Raw genomic sequence first — 20785 nt, forward strand, 5'->3', positions numbered from 1 at the left:
AATACGGATGCAAAATAGGAATTGCCAACCTTTCAGGACACAAATGAGCTCACTTCCTCAGCGCTCTTTAGAACACCTATGAACTGATGTGAGAATGCTTAGCATATTGCTTGGAAAGCAGAGCATGTCGCAGGATCCCAGCAAGGTGTAGCTCTGCTGTACTATGCATGTAGCTAAACCAGAATTCTGACTGCATGACAGTTTTGTCATCTATTACGAGTCTGTAACTTGCATCCCAGCCCATAGCAGCAACACCCTAAAGTTTTTAAAGATTCCAGAAAGTAAGCCGCTGACTGCTGGAACTTTAATTATATAAATACAAATACAGTGGGGCAATGTACTGTACTAGCCTTTTTTTTTTTTTTTTAGTAAACTAGTCTCATTCTTTATGAGTGCTTTTCTCATATTTCTAAACTCGATTTTTTTTGTATGCTTACTATTTCAAAAGATCCATTTCTGACTGTCAATTAGAAAGCTATGTAATAATTTTTGTTTCATTTTAAAACTGAATAAATGAGCACAATTACTTTCCCTTCCTGTTTCTAACATGCCTTAAATTCCAGATTGTTTAGTCTGTACTGTGTTAAAAATGTCAGTACGTGACTTTAATCTATTTTGGTTGCATGCAGTTATTAACTACGAGTGTCTTACCACATTGTACAGAATGTGTGTGTTGACAAGCACGTGCCGAGGAGAAGTGTGAGGTTTTTTTTCAGGCTGGCATTTGTAACTAGAAGTTGGTTTTGTGGATTTGTGTTCTAAAGTTATAGCAAGCATAACTGCCTTTGATCTCACCATTAAGGTTTACATTAAGAAAACATATAATTAAATAAACAATGATAACCACACTGAAGTGGAACAAGCTTCTACCTCTGTTTAAAAAAAAAAAAACCAACTCTGACACTGGATATTATCCCTTCTACTCACATAAAGCAACTTTTTCTAGAAAAAAAACTTTCACAGTAGGTAGTAGATCCAAAAGCAAATACAAGAAAGAAACTCTGAGCTGTGTTAAGAATAATAAAGTATTGTGAAAGTTCGTAGTCCTATTTCAGCTTACTCCTGTAACCACCAAGAACTGTACCCAAGATTCACCACATTATTTTTCCAGTTACAAACGTCTAGGAAGTGTCTAGGCTAATATTTACAGTCATACTGGCTAAATTACATGGCAGTCAATCAACTAATTTCAGTTATATCAGCACTACCTGTTATGTTTGCAGTATGCATTATAAAGTGGGAATACATCAATTTCACTTTTACCTAATGATATGAAAACACTGTAGGCAGAATATTGATTCAAAGTCACTTTTTATCATTAGTAACAGGTACTACAAATCAAAATTATGCTACAAAATCCCAGATGGATGTGTGGGCATGCACACAGTAAACCCAGGAACATGTTTAAGAAGTCTGTTATCAAAACATGCAACAAACCCCAAACTTCCAAAATTCAGTTGTTGTCAGTGACAAATGGGGTGTCTGGAATACTAGTTCCACCACATATAAAGTGTGCTGATAAGGTTTTGGTCATTAATTATACTGTCTTCTGCAACTAGATCACCTCAGGCTGAGCAGAGAAAGGATGTGTCACAATGTGTCTAGTAACACCCTTCTGTTTCAGTGTGGTGTGCTTTAAGGTGCCACTTCTAAGATGACACATGAAGTCAGGATCCTAATCACATGTGCTTATTAAAAGCACACCATTAACTTGAAACAGGCAATCTGAAAAAAAAAATGAGCAACTGTAACAAGAAGTTATTTTCTATTTCTTTGCTAGAACTGGCCTAACTAACCGTAACCCTTACATACCCACTGTGCATCAGAGGGCTAGAGGTAATTAGAGATCGATGCGCAACTCTCTAAGCCTTTTGAACATCATCTAGAATAGCCTTATTTAAATGATCATAATTAAGTGTTACAAACTATTTTAAAAATTGTTTAAGAGTTACATTCATAATCTCAAAACATTGGCAAAATTACTCTACCAGTCTGACACTTGTAGTAAACTGAAACATGTCTTGCAGAGTAAGTCTTGAAAAGTTTGAGTGTTTTTTTTGTCCTTTGTTTGTTTTTTGTTTTTTTTAAATACAGAAATGTAACTACTATAGGGACTAACTTGCATTCCTGTAAGACAATCTTTACCTTTGTCTGAGATAGGCTTCATTCTGCAGACATATAACCAGGAACAACCATAGAGTAGGCCACCCTGACCAACTCTTTTGTGTAGTTACAACATAAATTTTTCTGAAAACTTGCAGAGGGGCAATAGGCATGGCCAAATTATGTTTAAAAGTTACTTTAAGAACAACAACAGAATAATGAAAAACAATGAATCATCAGAATACCAACTGACTTTCAGCAGTATATTTTATACTTCTAACAGAAATGCTTTATATATTTTTCATTTCCATTTTGAAACATGATTCAGATAGTTAATGTCATTTTATTTCCAAAGCAATACTCTGTTCCTATTAAGTAATATTTACTTAGCATAAAAGTTGTTGTATGCTAAAAAAATTCATTTTACATTCTTATTTTTAAATGTAGACAGGCCCACTAATCGGAATATCCCCTGTATGCAATTATGTTCAAACATAAACATGGAAAATAAAGTGAAGATTTTCTGAGACATCTGTATTTATCTCTGTTTTGTTGTGTGTCACAAGAGGTATGCATAAAGAACCAGTATGTTTTCTTTGGTTTAGGAGTAACTAAGGATGAAGTAGTATTTTGGTTTTAGCCATTAGCATATGAGTTGGAACTCCTGATGATGCATTTGGTACCAAGTTTACTCCACAAAAGTCTGAAGTACTTTGAAGTAAAAACAAGTTCTGGTGAAAGATATGCAAGACATCATTGACATCTGATTTTCTGATGAGGTAAGATATAGGTAATGGTACTACAGACTTCTCAGCTTCTACTAATATATCTCAACCATGATGTAAAGTGATGACTGCCATAGAATTTTTCAGTTCTTCTATTAAGATTGCAGGAAAATATGCTAGTCCCAATACAGACAGCTAAGGACTGGGAAACAGATTAGCAAAAAAATTAACCTAATGTTGCCCTCAATTGCTTTTTCTTTGAAGGCCACAAAGCAGCAACAAAGTGACACTGCCATATGTATCAGTGCGGCAAGTCAGACAACAGGTGCCTCACAGAAAAGGGAAGGCAGCCTTATTCAATACTGTACTGGAATTCCAGCATCCTCAGCACTCGCTCTCTCTTTTTCAACCTCTTGTTTTCTTCAGGTGTGTAACTACAGGCCATTTTCATCTGAAGCCATTTCTGTGAACAAAACTGACTTCACAGAAGTGGCTTTACATACTCCACTCTGGGAACTGGACTACAGTCCATTTAAAAGTAGACTGTAGGCACTCTGAAATTGTCTACAGTTTAAAGTGTAGACACCAGATTTGATAAAGTGCTAAATCCTGATCAAGTGGAAAGATATACCAATTCCAGACATAGTGCTTAACTTTTTGTGTGAACCTCAGGTTATATTAGATTGTTCTAAGAGAGCTAAAGCAACAGCAATAGCTTTTTTTGTTCCAAACTCATAGCACATTTCTGCACCTGCTGGATGTCAGATGTTTTTGCCAACTTTTGACATTTCAGGGCTACAAACAGAGCACAAGGGCAGCAGCAGCAACCCTTTGGTTTGCTTTATCACGTGATACCTCTCAACTATTGTTGACTCATGCAATTCTTGTAGCACCAATTTTGCCTTGTTTCTAACACTCCTTAAATAACGAATTGTCTGAAGCTAAAGGTTCAAATGCAGCTGTGTTTCCATAACACGTTGTTACACTGCAAACACTAACCATAACCAATAGAAACACCAGAACCAGATTTTGCAACAAGCAAGCTTAAAGGCTTTAACACTGCTCTCTAAAATAGTAATACCATTTTAGTCTTGCCCTTATAATAAGATTTAATTCTAGAGCAGAATCATTGCCATTACAGTTTTCTTTTTTTAATATTTACAACAAAAAGTCTAAAATACAAAAACAATCACTAATTAATCACTAATTCTTATCTCAAAAGCTGGTCTGGAGTCCAAAGACTAAGCTATTCCATTTTGAGTCCCTTTTTGGATCTGAGAAGGGTAAATCCAAAATTGTAATCCTCAAGCTCTCTGCTTTTAGGCTAGTACAAGAAACAGCTGATGTCAAAAGCATGACAGCTTAATACACCTACATCATGTAGATTCGTAGAAGTAATTTGGTTTTGACTGGGCTCTGATTACTTTTAAGCTTACATTAAGATCAACATGATTTTTTTCAGACCTTCCTTGGGACTTAATCTGTAGGTGTTCCTGTAAGCATATCAGCTGGATCAGGTTCTGTACAAAACACAAAGTCCATGTCTTTTGGGGGTATTTAAAATTATTTTTATTTTTAATTTTTTAAAAATAAAGAACCTTTTCCTGCACCTGCATTATGTACACGTGTTTTTATATTCAGTAAGTCAGTGGTTAGATCAGTCAACTCAGGAGACAGGCAATCTGCGCCAAGATTTTCTTTCCAAATCAAGCAGGTCTGCAGCAGCAGCAGAATCCTTTATGAGGGTCATTCTTCTTTCCCCTGCCTTAGGCTTAAGACAACACAGAAAGCACCTCTTTCATCACTACAGTGAAAGAATCTACTATGAGTTTCTGTAATCACCTGACATCTGGTAGCAAAAGGAATACTCTTGCAAAAAGGGGTTTCGTTGCTGGTGCCCAGTGAACTTCTGAAGAGCAACATAAATGTCTCTTGGCTCTGAAGATTTCTGAGACAGCAATGCAGAGCTACTACATGCAGCTCAACACCTGTCTTGTTGAATCCATACTACTCAGTGGGCATAGAAAGACAAAAGACTTACTTCAACTATTGCATGAAGTTCAGTGTTTCCAGAGAACCTGATTCATAGATATCTCAGCTTGGCTGAACTGGGAAGCAGTGTTTCCTGGGCAATTAATGAAAATGACTGGCCAGGACACTTCCTCCCTCCCTGCCTTCTGTGCCTTTGTGACCAATATTTAAAAGATGATATTTACAAAAATATTGAATTATCAATAGGTGATTGAAAACTTCTGAGACTTGTGAACAAGATCCAACAAGCTACTTTAAAGAGGTTCGTTTTTGCCTTGAAGATTTGGTACCGTTTTGGTGCTTCACTGTGTTGCTTTGCTGAGATAATTTGACTTTAAAAACTACATTATATTTTAACAAGAACTTACTTCACTTCCCCTTATATAGCAGATCTTTAAAAATTGCACTTAAAACTGCAGTTTTCAAAGACCGTTGAAGTGGCAGCCTGCAGGACTGATAAGCAAACTTTTCTACAGCGGCTCTTGAATTGCTCACATGATGATTAAAGTAATGATCAAGCAGTTCAGACCCAAAATAGAAAGCAAGATTTCTTCCCCCACCTCGCTATTTTAAACCTTATAAGGTAAAAGGTGGAGAAGTGGGAATGGGGGAAAATGAGAGGAATGTAAGGGAAAGAAGACAGCAGCAAATCTCAGGATCTAAGCCCAGGAAAATTGCAGTGATGCAGGAATTGATAGTCAGAAACTCTCCCCTGCCAACTTTGGTATCAGGAGTATGTCAGAAATGAGGATGGAAATGGTGAAGGAAAATGGAAATGCAGACATACAGTTTCTGCTGCTGCCCAAATTCTCTGGGGAGCATTCATGCCCAGAAACAGCTAGTGACAAATTATGGTATCTGAGGTTTCTGCAGATGCTTTGCTGTTCTGAGGAGGCAGATAATATCTTTTTAGATGTCCAAGTATAGATTATAGACCTTAACTTTCATCAGTCATGTTTTGCTTTTATTAACTTAGAAGAGGTTTTAAACAGAAAAAGCTGCCACAGCCAGACCATTAACAAACTTGTTTCTCCTACTATGGGAATATGGGAGAATAGACAAATAAAGTAAAAAAATCAACTGTATTTGAAGTATCTGTCTTAATCTATTAGTGTCTTTGTTTTGTTAATCAGAGCCTACTGAGAATAATTAAGTTTTCCTTATATGACAGGTGAAAAAGAATATGAATAACACTTTGCAAGAAGATATGAGATTGCATTTCAATGAATCCCTTGATTTTTGAATTACATTCAAGTCCATCAACAGTTAACTAGTGGCAACACATACCTACATCAGACTGATGGTGAAACATCTTGCAAGAGTAAAACCAAGTGTTTTCAGGGAAGAAAACCTGATTTTTTTCCACTTAAAGTATAAACCTACTCCTCTATTGTTTTTAAAATAGAAATTTTAATATCTCATTACGCTGTTATAAAGCAAGGCTGGTGGCATAAAAGCAGGCTGTTAGGTACTTAGGGAAGACAAATTCCCATTGCAGCTGTAAGCCACAATGTCTCTACAGTATCAGAAATTGTGTTGCCTATTATACTGATTTCGGCAAGAAACCTTGAATCATCTGTTTAAGAACAAGCCTGATAGATACTGCTCAGCTGAGGGTGTATGACTTTGGAAACCTGAGGAAAGAAAATAACCACGAAGGACATTGACGAAAAAGTGTTACTGGTGTCATCATTCTACGGCAATTGCAGACCTCAGTTATGTTTAATGGAATAATTTCTCCATACAAAAAAAAAATATTAAGAAAATAGCAGACATTTGAATTTATAAACACAGAATCTCTAATGCCAGTTTCACATCTTTTATTGTGCAACTACAAAGCTAATGCTTGCCTTTCTTTGAAATCAGAAGGTAAGTTTTTAGCACAGTGCTTTGGCCGCACCATTTCCACAAATCAATCCAAATCCATTTAAAATGCATTCTGTTAAGTGCTTTTATGGAAGATAGAGGGGGAACTAAAACACTAGGAAAGCATCTTTCCTTCCCTGTCCATAAACAATAAAAGCTACCAGACTGAAGGCAGACAAACTTGAAGCCATCTTTGTATTTCACATTTCTCCTCCTGCTTGTCTAGCTGCTTCTTATCAAAATACTTACAGCTCTATTTCATGATAAAATTTGCATGCAACAGACCAGACACTCATAAATCTGTAACAAAGAACCTATTAAAAATGAAGGTTAAAGTTTTGCGTTTTGCATCATCACACTGTAAGCACAGATGCTTCCAATGACTTTTACAATGTTTGGTATAATCCTGTAGGAACAGCTTATGAGTAAGTCCAATACACCTGTGCCGTTTCAGAGCAATTTTGTGTAGCGTGCAGATCCAGAAAATTAGTATTTTTATATTTATGATACAGGTGTGCATACTAACCTGCCAAGGCCGATCCCAATCAAGAGGAATGGGAAATGCTCCAAACCAAGCTCCAAGTATACTGCACACAGTAGTAATCTGTAGGCTGCTTTCCCAGATGGATGTAGCTCTGTAAAAACAGCATGTTACAAGATTTCAACAGCAGCAGAAGTTATCATGTCAGAATGTTAGATCTGATTTTCCCAAGACTTTTGAGACTACAAACAGATATAAAAATACATATATTTGATGAACAGCATGCAGATTTCTCCTAAAAGATACAAACCATACCTAAAATGTAAGCTGCATATTTTAGTTATAATCACAATCTTTCTATATACGACACATTCAGGAGATTTTTTTTTTTTACCCTTGATATGTTTACTGCAAAAGCTAATTTATTTTACTTGGAAATACTCCTACTGAGCTTGAAATACTGTTTGACTGAGCAAATGAAAATATCACAATGATACTTTGTGCATTGCAGGGAGAAGCAGACATGAAAGGGTAGCATGGGATTGTAGAGAAAAGCACACGTGCAGTCACAAAGTACTCTATGGTGCAGACGTGGATATTATCTGATGACTATGACAATGGCCACCTCATGAAGTTCAACCAGGCCAGGTGCAAGGTCCTGCACCTAGGTCATGGCAATCCCAGGCACAAATACAGGCTGGGCAGGGAATGGATTGAGAGCAGCCCTGAGGAGAAGGACTTGGGAGTGCTGGTGGACAAGAAGCTCAACCTGAGCTGGCAATGTGCTCTTGCGGCCCAGAAGGCCAACCGCATCCTGGGCTGCATCAAGAGGAGCGTGGCAAGCAGGTCGAGGGAGGTGATTCTCCCCCTCTACTCTGCCCTGGTGAGACCCCACCTGGAGTACTGTGTCCACTTCTGGAGTCCCCAACATAAAAAGGACATGGACCAGATGGAGAGGGTCCAGAGGAGGGCCATGAAGATGATAAAAGGGCTGGAGCACCTTTCTTATGAGGACAGGCTGAGAGAGTTGGGGCTGTTCAGCCTGCAGAAGAGGAGGCTCCAGGGAGACCTGATAGATACCTTCCAGTACCTCAAGGGGGGCCTACAGGAAAGATGGGGAGAGGCTGTTCAGTAGGGCCCGTTGTGATAGGATGAGGGGCAAAGATTTTAAAATAGAGGCAGGTAGATTTAGATTGGATATTAGGAAAAAATTTTTTACAATGCAAGTTGTAGAACACTGGAACAGGTTGCCCAGAGAGGTGGTGGAAGCCCCATCCCTGGAAACGTTCAAGGCCAGGCTGGATGAAGCTGAGCAACCTGATCTAGTTGGGGATGTCCCTGCTCCTTGCAGGGGGGTTGGACTAGATGACCTTTGAAGGTCCTTTCCAACTCTAACCATTCTATGATTCTACGATCCTCCTAGAGGCATGGGCACTTAAAGACTGATCTTATAGTAACTTTATTAGAAGTTATTTTGCTATCAGTGACTGCTCTTCCAAGTGCTGCAAGTGAAAACAAAGTGAAGTATCTCCGCAGAAAAAAATAAGCATTTTGCAAGATTATCCCCGAAATATTTAAGTCGGACTGAGACTCAGTCGTACCATAGCTATTGTAATGCAATAGATTACATACAAGTTACTGGAATGTAACTTTATGGATAGTCTTATGACAAGACATTATGCACATCAGTATTCTCACAATAGGCCACCTAAATCACAGCAGAAAACTATCCAGAGCAATAGCTAGGTAATTAATATCTGTCACTTATTTACATTTGATATATCAATATAAACTTTCTTTTTCTAGATGTCTTTTTCTGTCTTTCTGCACAGACAATAGCACAAGCACATTTTGATCTTATCAGTACTGCACAGGTAAATAAGAGTAATAAAAATAAATGCCAGTGGTTACTTAAGTCTAAATTGTATTCAGATAACTTTTAAAACAAATTCCTTTTTCATACTAAGCTATAGTATTAATCAGACTTTTCAGCTTTTTGTCCCAGTGCAATTCAATTCTCTAAATTCTTCTTTCATGGCAAACAGCTGTGTTGATCCTACCTAACCATTCTTTTCCTCCGCTCAACCAGTCCTGCCTCATTCCATGTGGTTCAGTTAGAGACAACCTTTTAATACATCATGCCTACACTCAGCTCGTGTCTAAGCGCAAGGCGTTCCAACTCATTCATGAGGTCAAATGAAAAAAACCACAAAATTATTTTTAAAATATGAGCTTGCTACAATCCATTAAAAAATTTGCTACAATACTTCTTTGTAGTCTATTTTAATTCAAAGGCTAGTCTAAATAAACCTCATTCTTAAATAGACATTTTATTCAGGTAACACAGCTCACTAGAAGTACGTACAAGTTGTCACACCAAAAAATGTGAACGCAAGACAACCATGTTTCCTATGCAAAAACTGCGCTGAAATAACATTAAGATCTAGCTTAGGAAAGAAAGAAATTGATAGGCATTCAAAATCTAACCTGGCTCAAAGACAGACCGTTGTCAAACATCTCTTTGACAAACATCTCTGACATCTGAATTCAACTATTATTTCCAGTTTCCAAACCTCCAAAGATGACTAAGTGAATCAGCAATGATTTGTTTAGACTAAACAACTCCATGCTTTTATTAAATTCTTGCAAGCTGACATTTCTATTACTCTATTCACCTCTTCCACTGAAAATAAAAAACAAGCATAACTGACTTGAATAAGGATTCAAGATATTTTTCAGTAAGCTGAGAACTGAAATAAACCAAAAGTCGGTATCTGAAATTACGTTAAACAGAATTTAAATTTAATTAAATTAAACAGAAGTTTAAATCAAAACTCCACATGTCAGCAGTGTCACACAACTTTTCACTTTATTTTGAGATGAGACCTCACCCTTATGAGCTATTAAAAGGGAACGAATGCTAACATCTTATTACTAAACCTCAAGCACATGTAGGGCTTCTTTATGTTCCAGTGTTCCAGTCTTTCAAAAATCCTGTTACTTAGTGAGTGAAAAGAGGCAGAAAAAATAGAATACTTCTGAAAAATGCATTATCCTTGATACATGCTAATGTCATGGCTGTCACCAAGGTGAGAATGAGGTTAAAAGGCCGATTTCACTTTAAACATACTCTTGAAAAAAAATAACGCTTGAAAACTCTGACACTAAAATCAGCTTTATTTGAAATCTGAAAAAGAGCATGGATAAAGAAAAATAATATACTTAAGACCACAGTAAATTATATATAATTTTCATCGTTATATTCAAGTTAAAAATACTGTTAAAGCAGTGTTTCTTTTGGCTTGTTATTCCTACTTTAAAAGCTGTGTTTACCAAGGTACTACTGGATCATGTGGAAAAGTTTCCCTTTACAGGTCAGCCTCAGGTCTCCACTTTATTTGACAACCATCATCCTGGACTGCACAGTGGTTGTACACCAGTAAAATGTGCGTTTGAAATTTACTTCCTTCAAATGCCTATTAAAGTGAGATTTAGTGTCTGGACACCAAACATAAAAAGGTAGTTTTCTGAATTAATGTGTTCAAAATAAATAATAGTTTTCTTTGTCAGAAAAGCTTTCATAAGCTTGTAATTACACCCATAAATCCGCAAGTTTTCCTTTCTTTATTAAAAATTCCATGACATATTGTTTTATCAATTCTGTCCATTTCTATTCTAGGTAAAATCAGAAACTTTAGATTCGAACTTACCCATTTTTACTAAATACCCGTATCCACACTTGTATGTTTGGTCCCAGCATACACAAGCATTGTAAAGTAGTAAAGGTAGATAGAAGAACTGCAAACAAAAATGTCTCAGTCACTGACCTACAAAGAAGGAATATTACAAAGTTAAGTGAGGTAATTACTAATTTTCTCATAGTTCCAGGACTTAGAAAAAAAAAAAAAACAAAACCCAAACCCAACCCTCTAAATCAACTTGTGAAAGCACGCATGGAAAGAACCAAACAAACACACAAAAAAAAAAAACCCCAAAAATCAAAACAGCCACCCTTCTTCCCCCAGCCAGGAGGTTATCCTTTAATTTCCAGCATACCAGGAAATATACAAGTACTTATAACAATATCTGCAAGGAAAATTGCCCTTAAAACATTTAGAGAAAGATAGGGTCTTCTGACTTACTCTATGAGAGGTGCTCCATAAAGAACAGTAATCACATGAAATAGTATGCAAGATATGAAAAAGTATATACAGCATTTTAGAAATCTGGATATCTAAAAAAGAGCAATAAAATATCAGAATAATGTTTCAAAAGAAAAGAGAACATAAGTAACATAGATAGTCTATATCTTCAATAGCACTGTATGCTACCTATTTGTTTAATTTCAACTACAGCACAGTATGATAATAGCATGACATATTGCAAAATAGTTTTCTCTATGTTTAATACTTTAAATAATTAATTAAAAATTCTCACACTCCATCCAAAATTTTTTCAGGCACCCAGGCAAACATACGAAAAAAACATAACTGGAAATGACAGGATAAACAGATTATTTTATTACATATTTTTACATTTCTGTTTTACATCTGAGTGTTACGTCCATTCATTAAAAGGCATCATTCACAGAAAGTGAAAAAATATTTAAAAGCAAGAAAATATGTAGCATGAAAAAAAAAGACATTCAGAATCAAATGTAATATTTAAAATTATGTGAAATAAAAACCACTACATTTTGAACCTGGCATCTTAAATTCTAAATCCATTGAAATGTCCATGACTTTCTGTAAATCTGCAAAACATATATAATTTTCTATGAATTTAAATAACAGTTTCTGGTACTCACTATACCATACAGAAGCATAGACACTTGATAAACAGTCCTGGTTAGGTCTGTTCTGATCAGGTCACCAATCGAAATCCATAACTTCACTTTAACACTTTTTTTTATATTTATTCCTTATGCTAGGCTAGGATGAAATCTCACCTAGAACACAAAGCTTGCTTCATTTGAAATCACAGATGGTTAAAATACTTGTTTTCCATAATAATTTTGTGTATTTCACATCCCTCCTCAGTCAGCAAAGCTAGACAGAAGCTTTGCACACAAAGATACCGCTTTCAGGGATGTCTGCATAAATGTTTGAGAATCACAACATCAGAGAACTATATCTGGCCTGACTCAGCAAGTCGGGAGCTCAAGACTATCCATCTGACTTAAAAAATGCTGGCGTATTCTCCCACTCCTGAACAAGTTTTGTGTCACTCCAAATTCACCTTGTTCAAACCTCTTTCTTTGGGATTCAGTACTCCTGTTACAAACTGTAACTACAAAAATTTCTCCCAAATCTAGAATCTTCTCTGTGCAAACTTCATCATTCAAGGAAATATATCCATTTTAATTCTTTTCCATGTGATTTTTTAAAGATTTACCAACTTTGTTTAAATTGTAGTGAGCTAGTCTCTCTTTTATGCCACAAATTCTAAAAACTATTTCTATTCCTTTAAAGTTATTAGAAACTTGTAGCTACACATGAGAAACGTCTTTCTTCGTAACACTGAAGGGCAGCCCTGGACTATGAAATGAGTTCTGCACTGACTCAATTTTGCCCATTTTTGCCACCATGCAAATTGTTGGAAGACCAATGGCTGGGACCACAAACAATATATTGACAAGAAAAAGGAAAGGCACAGAACCGCTCACCAGAACAGCTTATTTACAGGTAGAGAAAAGCTTAACATAATGAAAATATTAAAGAATTTATTTCAAAAGGTGCTACGCTCAGCTCATTCATGGAAAACAAGAATTCCCCAACAAAAGTGGTCTTCTTTCTTTCTCATTTGATTATTTCAGTGAAAGAATTTGCTTCCCATCATTATTGCCTGGCAGCAACTTAAGAATAAAAGTCTTACCTTCTGAGCAAATGAACTTCTCTTAGGAGTCAGATTTGGTTTAACGACTAAGTGCAAGATTATATTGAGGGTACCAACACAAACAGAACAAACACACAGCCACGTGAGGTGCGTTCCCAAAACCGTGAATCCGTCCCAGAAGAAAGCCGGAACAACCGCTGTCAGAACAACCGAAAAAACGCAGAGGAGGTTGGCAGCCAGGAGCCTCCTTATTTCTGCCTCTTTCATTGTTTTCCCTGATAACCGGTCACCTGCAAGACAGCAAGTCGCACCCCGTTACCGAACCGCGGCACAGGCACGACAGGATGAGGTTTTTCCGAACCGCCACACACACAAGGCAGAACCCTGAGCCTAGTCTGGGGGTGACGGTGGTTCTTTTGGGGCAGAAGAGCGTCATTCGTTTCAAAATCAACCCCAAACCCACGGACGCAGCAGCGCTGGACTGAGAGCTGGGCGAGTTGAGCACCGTAGCCGGCAGCCTCCGCCCGCACCGGCACCCCTCACGCCGCCGCCGCCGGAGCCGCCTCAGCCCCTTCCGGGCCCGGGCCGGGCTCCTCCTCGCCGCTCCCTCTGCCGCCGGGAGACGGCGTGGCGGCCTCCCGCCGCGGCACCTCAGGCCGCGGCCTCACTCGGCGGCACCTGTCCCGGGCCGGGCAGGACAGCGCTGCCGGGGGTGAGGTTGGGGGGAAGGGGGGTGAGGTGCCGGTCCGCCTCTTACCGCGGCGTCGCCGCCCGGCAACGGAAACCGGCGACACCCGCCCGTCAGTTCCGGGGCGATCCCGGAAGCGGCTGGTGGTTGTTGTGGCGGCGGCGGCGGCGGCAGTGGGGGCCGCCATGGTGTGCGAGAAGTGTGAGTGCGGGCGGCCCGGGGGAGCGGGGCTGGAGGGGACCCTGTCTGAGCCGCTGGGCCCGGCCCTGCGGGGGTCCCGGGCGTCCCAGTGAGCTGAGCAGCAGCTCCAGGTCCTGGGCTGTGTGGGCCGGGCCATTGGTGGCGGTTCCGGGGATGTCTGTGTGTGAGCTGTCGTTCTCCCGCGGGCAGTGCTGGTTGTGAGTATTAACGCGGCGCAGTTTTAATTTTTTTCCTTTGTAACGTTTCCTTGTTCAGGTGAGAAGAAGCTCGGTACGGTAATCACTCCCGATACGTGGAAAGATGGTGCGAGGAACACCACAGGTAATCGTGGCGGGGTTTAACACTTGTTTTTCAGGTTATCTTAAAGCCAGCTGGGCACCTGAGCTATCTTATGACTAAAGTTTGAAATAGTTAATCATGTTAATTTTTAACTCCTGTAATTTCCCTCCCATGCTGATTTAATGCATTGGGAGTTAATTTACGTTGAGCTGTTCAGTATTGAAGTAGTCTGTTTTTTTTCTTCCTCTTTGTAGAGAATGACAATATGCAAACAGAGCACAGTATAAAGTATTCTCTTGTCCTGTGCTTTAATGCTGTCCTGTATGTTTTGCCTCTCTTTTTGACTTTATCTTGCATGTGTGTAAAAGCTGTAAACTCAGCTTTTTAAAATATGTTCAGAACTGGGAAATTTATTGCTTTTTGGTCTTATTCTTTTTGTAGAAAGTGGTGGCCGCAAGTTAAATGAAAACAAGGCACTGACTTCAAAGAAGGCAAGGTTAGTGTTTAATACTAATTTTGGCTAAAAAAAAAATGCTTTAACTGAGGCTTGTTTCCTGCATATCTGGGCAACTTGTCCAAAATATACTTTTAAAAAGAAAAAAATTGTGCTGAATATGATATTTGATTAGTTGGTGAAAGTATGTCCATACATATTAGGTGGGTGCTTTCTGCTAAATAGAGCCTGGGCAACTATTTTACTGTAGCTCTTACTGAAACTGCTAGAGTTTATTGCTTTTTTTAGGAAAGGAGCCAGGAAGGGTTATTTTCTGTGCTAAGATTGCAGGTACAATCTCTTGAGCATTTTCTTAGTGTCCAGGGGGTATTCTGTTATGCAAGGGGGCAAGGTGCTGCTGGAACGCGTTTTAAGTTCAAAATAGTCTAGTATCTTAATAAAAAGATGCTTTTTTAGTTCCACTTTTGTCAAATTTTTGTCCATAATGCAAAAAAATCTCTCTTAATGGGGAAAGCGGGAGCTTTTCTGTACATTTGTGCAGCCTATTAGAAATAATCCTTGTATGTCCCTTTTCTAAATTATAGATTTTGCTGTAGTTTGTCTGTGCCCTCTGGTTTAGACTTTTTAGGATGAGGCAAAGGAACTACTTTATTTCAAGGTGTATACATAAAATACTTTTCCTTTTTCCCAGGTTTGATCCTTATGGAAAGAACAAATTTGCAATATGTCGAATTTGTAAGAGTTCTGTACATCAGCCAGGGTCTCACTATTGTCAAGGATGTGCCTATAAAAAAGGTGAGTTTCACTGAGTACCAAATTGCTCCAGTTTGGTTTGAAATTGCAGAGCAAGTGGAACTCTTGAATTTGTTTTACATTACAAAGAGAAGACTAAGCTGAGACTTAATTGCTATTTTCAACTATTAATAGGAAGATGTAGAGAAGATGGAGTCAGGCTCTTCTGAGGTGCACAGTACTAGAATAAGAAACAATATACACAGGTTAGAATGTGGAAAATTCTAGTTACAGACAAGGAAAGCAAATGTCACTGTGAGAGTGGTCAAACACTGTAGTAACAGGGATCCACAGAGATTTTGGAGTCTCTATGGGAGGTATTCAGAGCTTGACTTGAAAAGCCCTCAGCCACCCTCATCCAAGTTGGCCATGTTTTGAGTGGGGCGGGGGCAGGATTAGAGACTACTGGAGATCCTTTCCGACCTAAGTCATTCTACCATTCTGCTTTTTTAAGGAATGTTTCTGATGTCTAAAGCATTAGAATTGGAACAATAACTGTAAGCTTAATCTTGGCAATTGCATAGAAAACTGGAAGTTTGATTTTTCTTAGTTTAAAAAAAATACAGACTCAAATGCTTGTTGCAGTCCCTTTTCTGCTCCCTTCTTCCCTCTCCCCTTTTTATGATATCTAAATTTAAAACTCTAAATAGTGGTCTCCACAAAAAAAAACCACCAAACCAAACCCCCCACCCAAAACCCCAAACCAAAAACCCCAGATTCATCCACCCTCAAAAAAAACCCCCACAAAACAACAAAAAAAATCCAAATTTTGCTTTTAGTAAAGTGATAGGTTAGCTTAACAGAAGTAGAATACCTGGGGAATAAGAGGCTAAGAGAAAGAAATAGATTGAGTTGTAAAAGCAGTTAAGACAGTATTTCTGAAGGCAAATCATGCTCGTGGTTGTCTTGTGCCTGCATGTATTCTTACTCGTTCAGTGGCTTAACATGAGCCATTGAAAGGTTTGTTTCTCTGAAAGGAGTCTCTGGTTCAGTTGTGAACATGCTTGATACATTGTAAATCAAGCTTGGCTTAAGGTGCAAAATGAAAAAGAAGAATATAATCATTGTCCCTAGAAAGCCAGATATTCCACTGTGTAGTACATAATATATAAAATGTTTCTGTACTTATGAGTTATGTGTGAATGACTGCACTGAAATTCTGTTTATACCTGGAAGCTTTCTGTATCTCATATTCATAATAAGTCTTCAGTATTGTTAAAAAGTGTTCAAAAATTCTTAGGGGGGATGGTGGGGATCAATTTCAAGCAAATCTTATGGAGACCCTTAAGGATGTAAAACTTTTACTAGTCTTGTGATTTTGAGTAGGTAAGCAAAAGGGCTCAAATGTGTAATTCCTGGAGGGGGAAAAAAAGCAACGTGAACTCAGTTACATTATTAATACTGCAGAATCTACATATCACACAGGCATGGGTTGAACCAATCATTAGGTATATATAGCTACAGCTAGCCAGTAGTAAGTTTTGTTTATGAAATTACTTTTAATTGCTCTATAAATGAGTACTGTGTCACTGAGTCAGTGGTTTAGCAGCCTGCTATGGGAGGGTTGCCTTTTCTAGTTGCTCGATGCTCACCAGATGGCTGCCTGAATCCCATATGGTAGAACCTTGTTCTCTTTCTTAAACTTATGGCTGGTTTGGGTGGGCTTCAGGATTTCATCTTTGTCTGCTTGTGTATCCTTGCAGGTTGAATCTAGTTTCTTCATAAATTCAGAACTCTTAAGTGCTTTAGGTTCTAGTTCTGACCATTAAAGATATGGTTGTGGCATGTTTCTTGAAGCAAATGCAGTCATATGGGTTAGTGCTTTAACTGTTGCTTATCTCTGAAATTGAGAGCCAATCTGAAGTTAATTACTCCTCAATTTAGACCTGAAGTGAACAGCCCGTGGGCTGGATTTTGCTCTCAAGTATATCAGGTGGCATGTTCCCTGCTGTTCTCTTTCCTAATGGGCTCTTAGATATGTGTCCAGTCACAATGTCAATGTATGAAAGCACACAATTTGGAGTTGGAGAGAGTTGACAGGAGTAGTGGCCTCTTGAATTTTTTTTTTTTATATGCTGATGAGTCGTCTTGTAAAACGAGATGTGGCCCAAAAGGGTCACAGACAAAAAGATTTAGCTTTAGAAGAAGAGGGAAGCATTGAGACAACCCCCACCTCTGCCTCTGACGAACTTATATACTTTTTCCTGCTCTAGTCTTCTGACTTGCCACTCTCTTGGTTTAGGTCAAAGTCTTCTGGCACATCAGAGGTCATCTTTGCTTCAACTCTTGGTGTCCATTGTTTCTCACTTTTACTACTTTATAAGTAGCTTAATTCTAAGGAACTGTATTCTTCTCAACTTCCACAATTATTTGAAGCTCCCTGCCTGCCAATCTTCTATTTAGCAGTCAGTTTGCTGGTGACAGTATTTTCTTAGCCTAGCTATATTCTGTCCATCTTGGGCCTCCATTTGGCTACAGGACTTATAAAGTTTAGTAATATACCATTTTTACCTGTTTGCCAGGTGTTTGCCTCTCTTCCAGTATTCTGGCAAATGGCAGTGGCTTCAGGCAGTGTTGTGAATCATAATTTTTGTTTGTTTGTTTGTTTTTTAAGTGGCGATATTACACATATGCTGCAAATACTACTGTATTACTATAGTACTGCTTCTTAATTTGCAATATCTGGTGAGAAAATGCACAGATAGATTGTCAATGAGAGCTCATTTAAACAATTTATTGAAAATTATCTTTACAAAAACATAACTGTTTTTTAATAAAAAACTGTAATGATTTAAAAATAATTTATACACCTTTTGTGTGCTTATAGGCATCTGCTCAATGTGTGGCAAGAAGGTCTTGGATACGAAGAACTACAAGCAAACTTCTGTCTAATTGTATTGACTAGTCTTTTTATGAAATTTCACTTCTATGTCTTTGTACAGTAACTTTTCTCTAAAATAATTTGTGAATATTACTTTCTGGAAGATAATAGATTTACTTAGAATGAGATGAGAGGTAAAGACAGCCTGATTGTTTGCCTTGGCATGTACATAGTATTTGATTTTTGTTGTTTTAGCACTAATGTTAACTGATATTTAAAGGTAATCAACCAATACAGTTCAAAGGGAATGAGAAGGTCCTAGTGGATAGGTTGGAACTATGTTACCATCATAACACAGGTTTTTGAGATTAACACTTTTATTCTCTTGCTGTATCTTGAGTCTGCTGCTTGTCTGATAGTAATATTTTATAGCTGTATAAAATATGAGCTTGTATCACCTCATTAAAGTAGTATTTTCATTTCGTTCTGTGTGTATAGGTATTTATGATTATTCTCACCTCAAACTATTACGTCCTCTGACTATTGTTCTTCAGATTTTAATGCAATTGTCCTGTTGAATTTTGTTTCTGCCTGCGGTAGGGTTGGTTAAATCGCGAATTGTTAAACTACTGAAATCTAGTGTGTTATTCTGCCAGTTCTTACTTTGGCAGTGAGACTGATTAGCCTCTAAGGAGGCTTTACATATGGCACCTGGTGGCCCAAGGCAATAAAATAATGAGCATCAGTTTCTAATGCCAGGTCTCAGTTTCATCATTTCCTAAGTTCATCTGGCTTTTAAATATTTGGTTTCAAACTGACTCTTGAATTCTATGATGTAGTTGCTTTTATATGTGTCAAATTTGAAAGATCAAAACCGGCTGCCTTCTCTTCAGCATTGGTTTGATATAGGACTTCAAGTGAACCTCTCTGAACGTAAGAGGCTGTGTGTGGCTCTTTTGTCCTAATTTCTACATAAGGAAGCAATTTCTGTTATGGAGAGTAGTAAGTGTTCACTGTGCATGCATTTTACAGAAAAAGAATTGTGCTCTTAATTCATGGTGAGGTTTTAACTAGGCCCATTTAAATGTTTACTTCTCCCAGCAATCTCCTTGGGAGTCTCTTATGGTTTTGCAACTTACTTTCAACTGTAACAGAAAAGCTGTCAACAGGAATTTCCCTGTGAATAGATACTCTGGTTTAGGTTTCCTTTTGTTCTCATATCTATTACTGAGACAACTGCATGACTAATCAATGTTCTTTCTGTGTGTTAATGGGAGAAAATAAAGAATACGGGGGATATAGTTATTCTCTTTTATCTTAGCTCCTGCTGTGCTGTGTTTGTGCTATGAGTAGCCCTCTAAAGGGGGTTGCCTGAAATTTCCTGTCACCCTTAACTATCCATTGTTGAGCACTTCTCACCAAAGTTTCTTGTTCCAAACATGTTGACATCCTGCAGTTGCTAAAATGGTAGTTCTTTTGAGCATTTTATATCTACTAAGAAGCTTTGACAGGGTAGTGGAATGAGCTGGGTCCCCCAAAAGAAGAGAGAAATGCTGCTGCTTTTTATTTTAAAAGCTTCACCTACCTTAACAATTTGAATGAAGGTACGTGGGTTAGGTGGTGACAATTGTTTCCAGACACATCAAGGAGTTCTAATGTTAGTGTACATCTCTATGGCACATCCTTTGTATGGATGAAAAGAAAATGTCTATAACTGGCTTCAAGTTTTGCAGTGAGTGCTTTAAGGTGTCAGATTCTCTGATATTCTCTGAACTCTTCGCCCTTCATGGGTGCATTCTATATGATTTATTGATTTTTGCTATTCTGTGAATAAAACTTATTTTCTTATTTTCCTAAAACTTGCCAGTATCTCTATTTCAAAAGCATTACTGTTTGTAATTCTTTAATACATGGTATGAATTGAATGTTTATTGCACTCTGTAAATGTTGGCACTGAATGAACTCTTACCTCATTTTGTAAGTAATTTAAGAACAACAGGGATTTAAATAATATGATCCTTTGTTCATAATTATTTTGTGAATAGAGCTTTTATGTACCTGTATCCTACTATTGGGCAGCTGCTTTTGCATGTCAGAATGTAATTTTTGCTGGAAAAGGAGGACAGTTTTTGTTTTGTTGTGTTTTTTTAATCATCCAAACAAACAGTAGTTTGTTGTTCTAATAGTTTGTACAAGCGTGGGATCTTTCGTCTGTACCTCTCAAATTTTCTTAGCCTCGTGAGAGATTTGGTTCCTGAGCTCTGTAAAATTTGCCGATGTAACAGTCAACTTTCAGAAAAGCCTGTTTTCCAAGCATTATTTTGGAGACCCATTGCTTTAAATTTAGATCATAAGCCCTCTCCTGGACCTCTGAGATGCATGAGTTCAAGGCAATCTTGGCAAAGAAGCACTTAAAGTTAGCTTTTAAACTTATATGCACCTTCATTATAATTGAATTGTCATATAAAAGCATTTTTGTTGATACTGAAAATGTTTTGTTAGCATGGGA

General features: G+C 37.9%; 2 protein-coding genes across 7 annotated transcripts in view; one reads left to right on the plus strand and one right to left on the minus strand.

Moving 5' to 3' along the window:
• PIGF (phosphatidylinositol glycan anchor biosynthesis class F) overlaps nt 1-13817 on the minus strand; it is a 17787-nt gene extending 3970 nt beyond the window's left edge. The window contains exons 1-5 of one of the 2 annotated variants that reach the window (XM_086744699.1): nt 13799-13817; nt 13081-13331; nt 11349-11440; nt 10917-11033; nt 7252-7360 (exon numbers count right to left, since the gene is read on the minus strand). In XM_086744699.1, the coding sequence (XP_086600825.1) occupies nt 7252-7360; nt 10917-11033; nt 11349-11440; nt 13081-13308 (546 nt within the window). In that variant the 5' untranslated portion in view covers nt 13309-13331; nt 13799-13817. Of the gene's footprint in view, nt 1-7251; nt 7361-10916; nt 11034-11348; nt 11441-13080; nt 13332-13642; nt 13755-13798 lie in introns of those variants that run through there. The other variant, XM_086744698.1, reaches the window with a different exon arrangement.
• The window catches only part of CRIPT (CXXC repeat containing interactor of PDZ3 domain), a 37478-nt gene continuing 30490 nt past the window's right edge, over nt 13798-20785 (plus strand). For 4 of the 5 annotated variants that reach the window (XR_015258134.1, XR_015258133.1, XM_086744701.1 and 1 more), the window contains exons 1-4: nt 13798-13930; nt 14186-14251; nt 14651-14705; nt 15355-15458. Coding sequence is in view for 3 of the 5 variants with exons in the window: in XM_086744701.1 (XP_086600827.1) it covers nt 13915-13930; nt 14186-14251; nt 14651-14705; nt 15355-15458 (241 nt within the window). In the remaining 2 variants the exon portion in view is untranslated. Of the gene's footprint in view, nt 13931-14185; nt 14252-14650; nt 14706-15354; nt 15459-18282; nt 19578-20785 lie in introns of those variants that run through there. The other variant, XM_010117093.2, reaches the window with a different exon arrangement.

Source organism: Chlamydotis macqueenii, chromosome 3, assembly GCF_036417535.1.
Source record: "Chlamydotis macqueenii isolate bChlMac1 chromosome 3, bChlMac1.mat, whole genome shotgun sequence".
NCBI classification, from domain to species: domain Eukaryota; kingdom Metazoa; phylum Chordata; class Aves; order Otidiformes; family Otididae; genus Chlamydotis; species Chlamydotis macqueenii.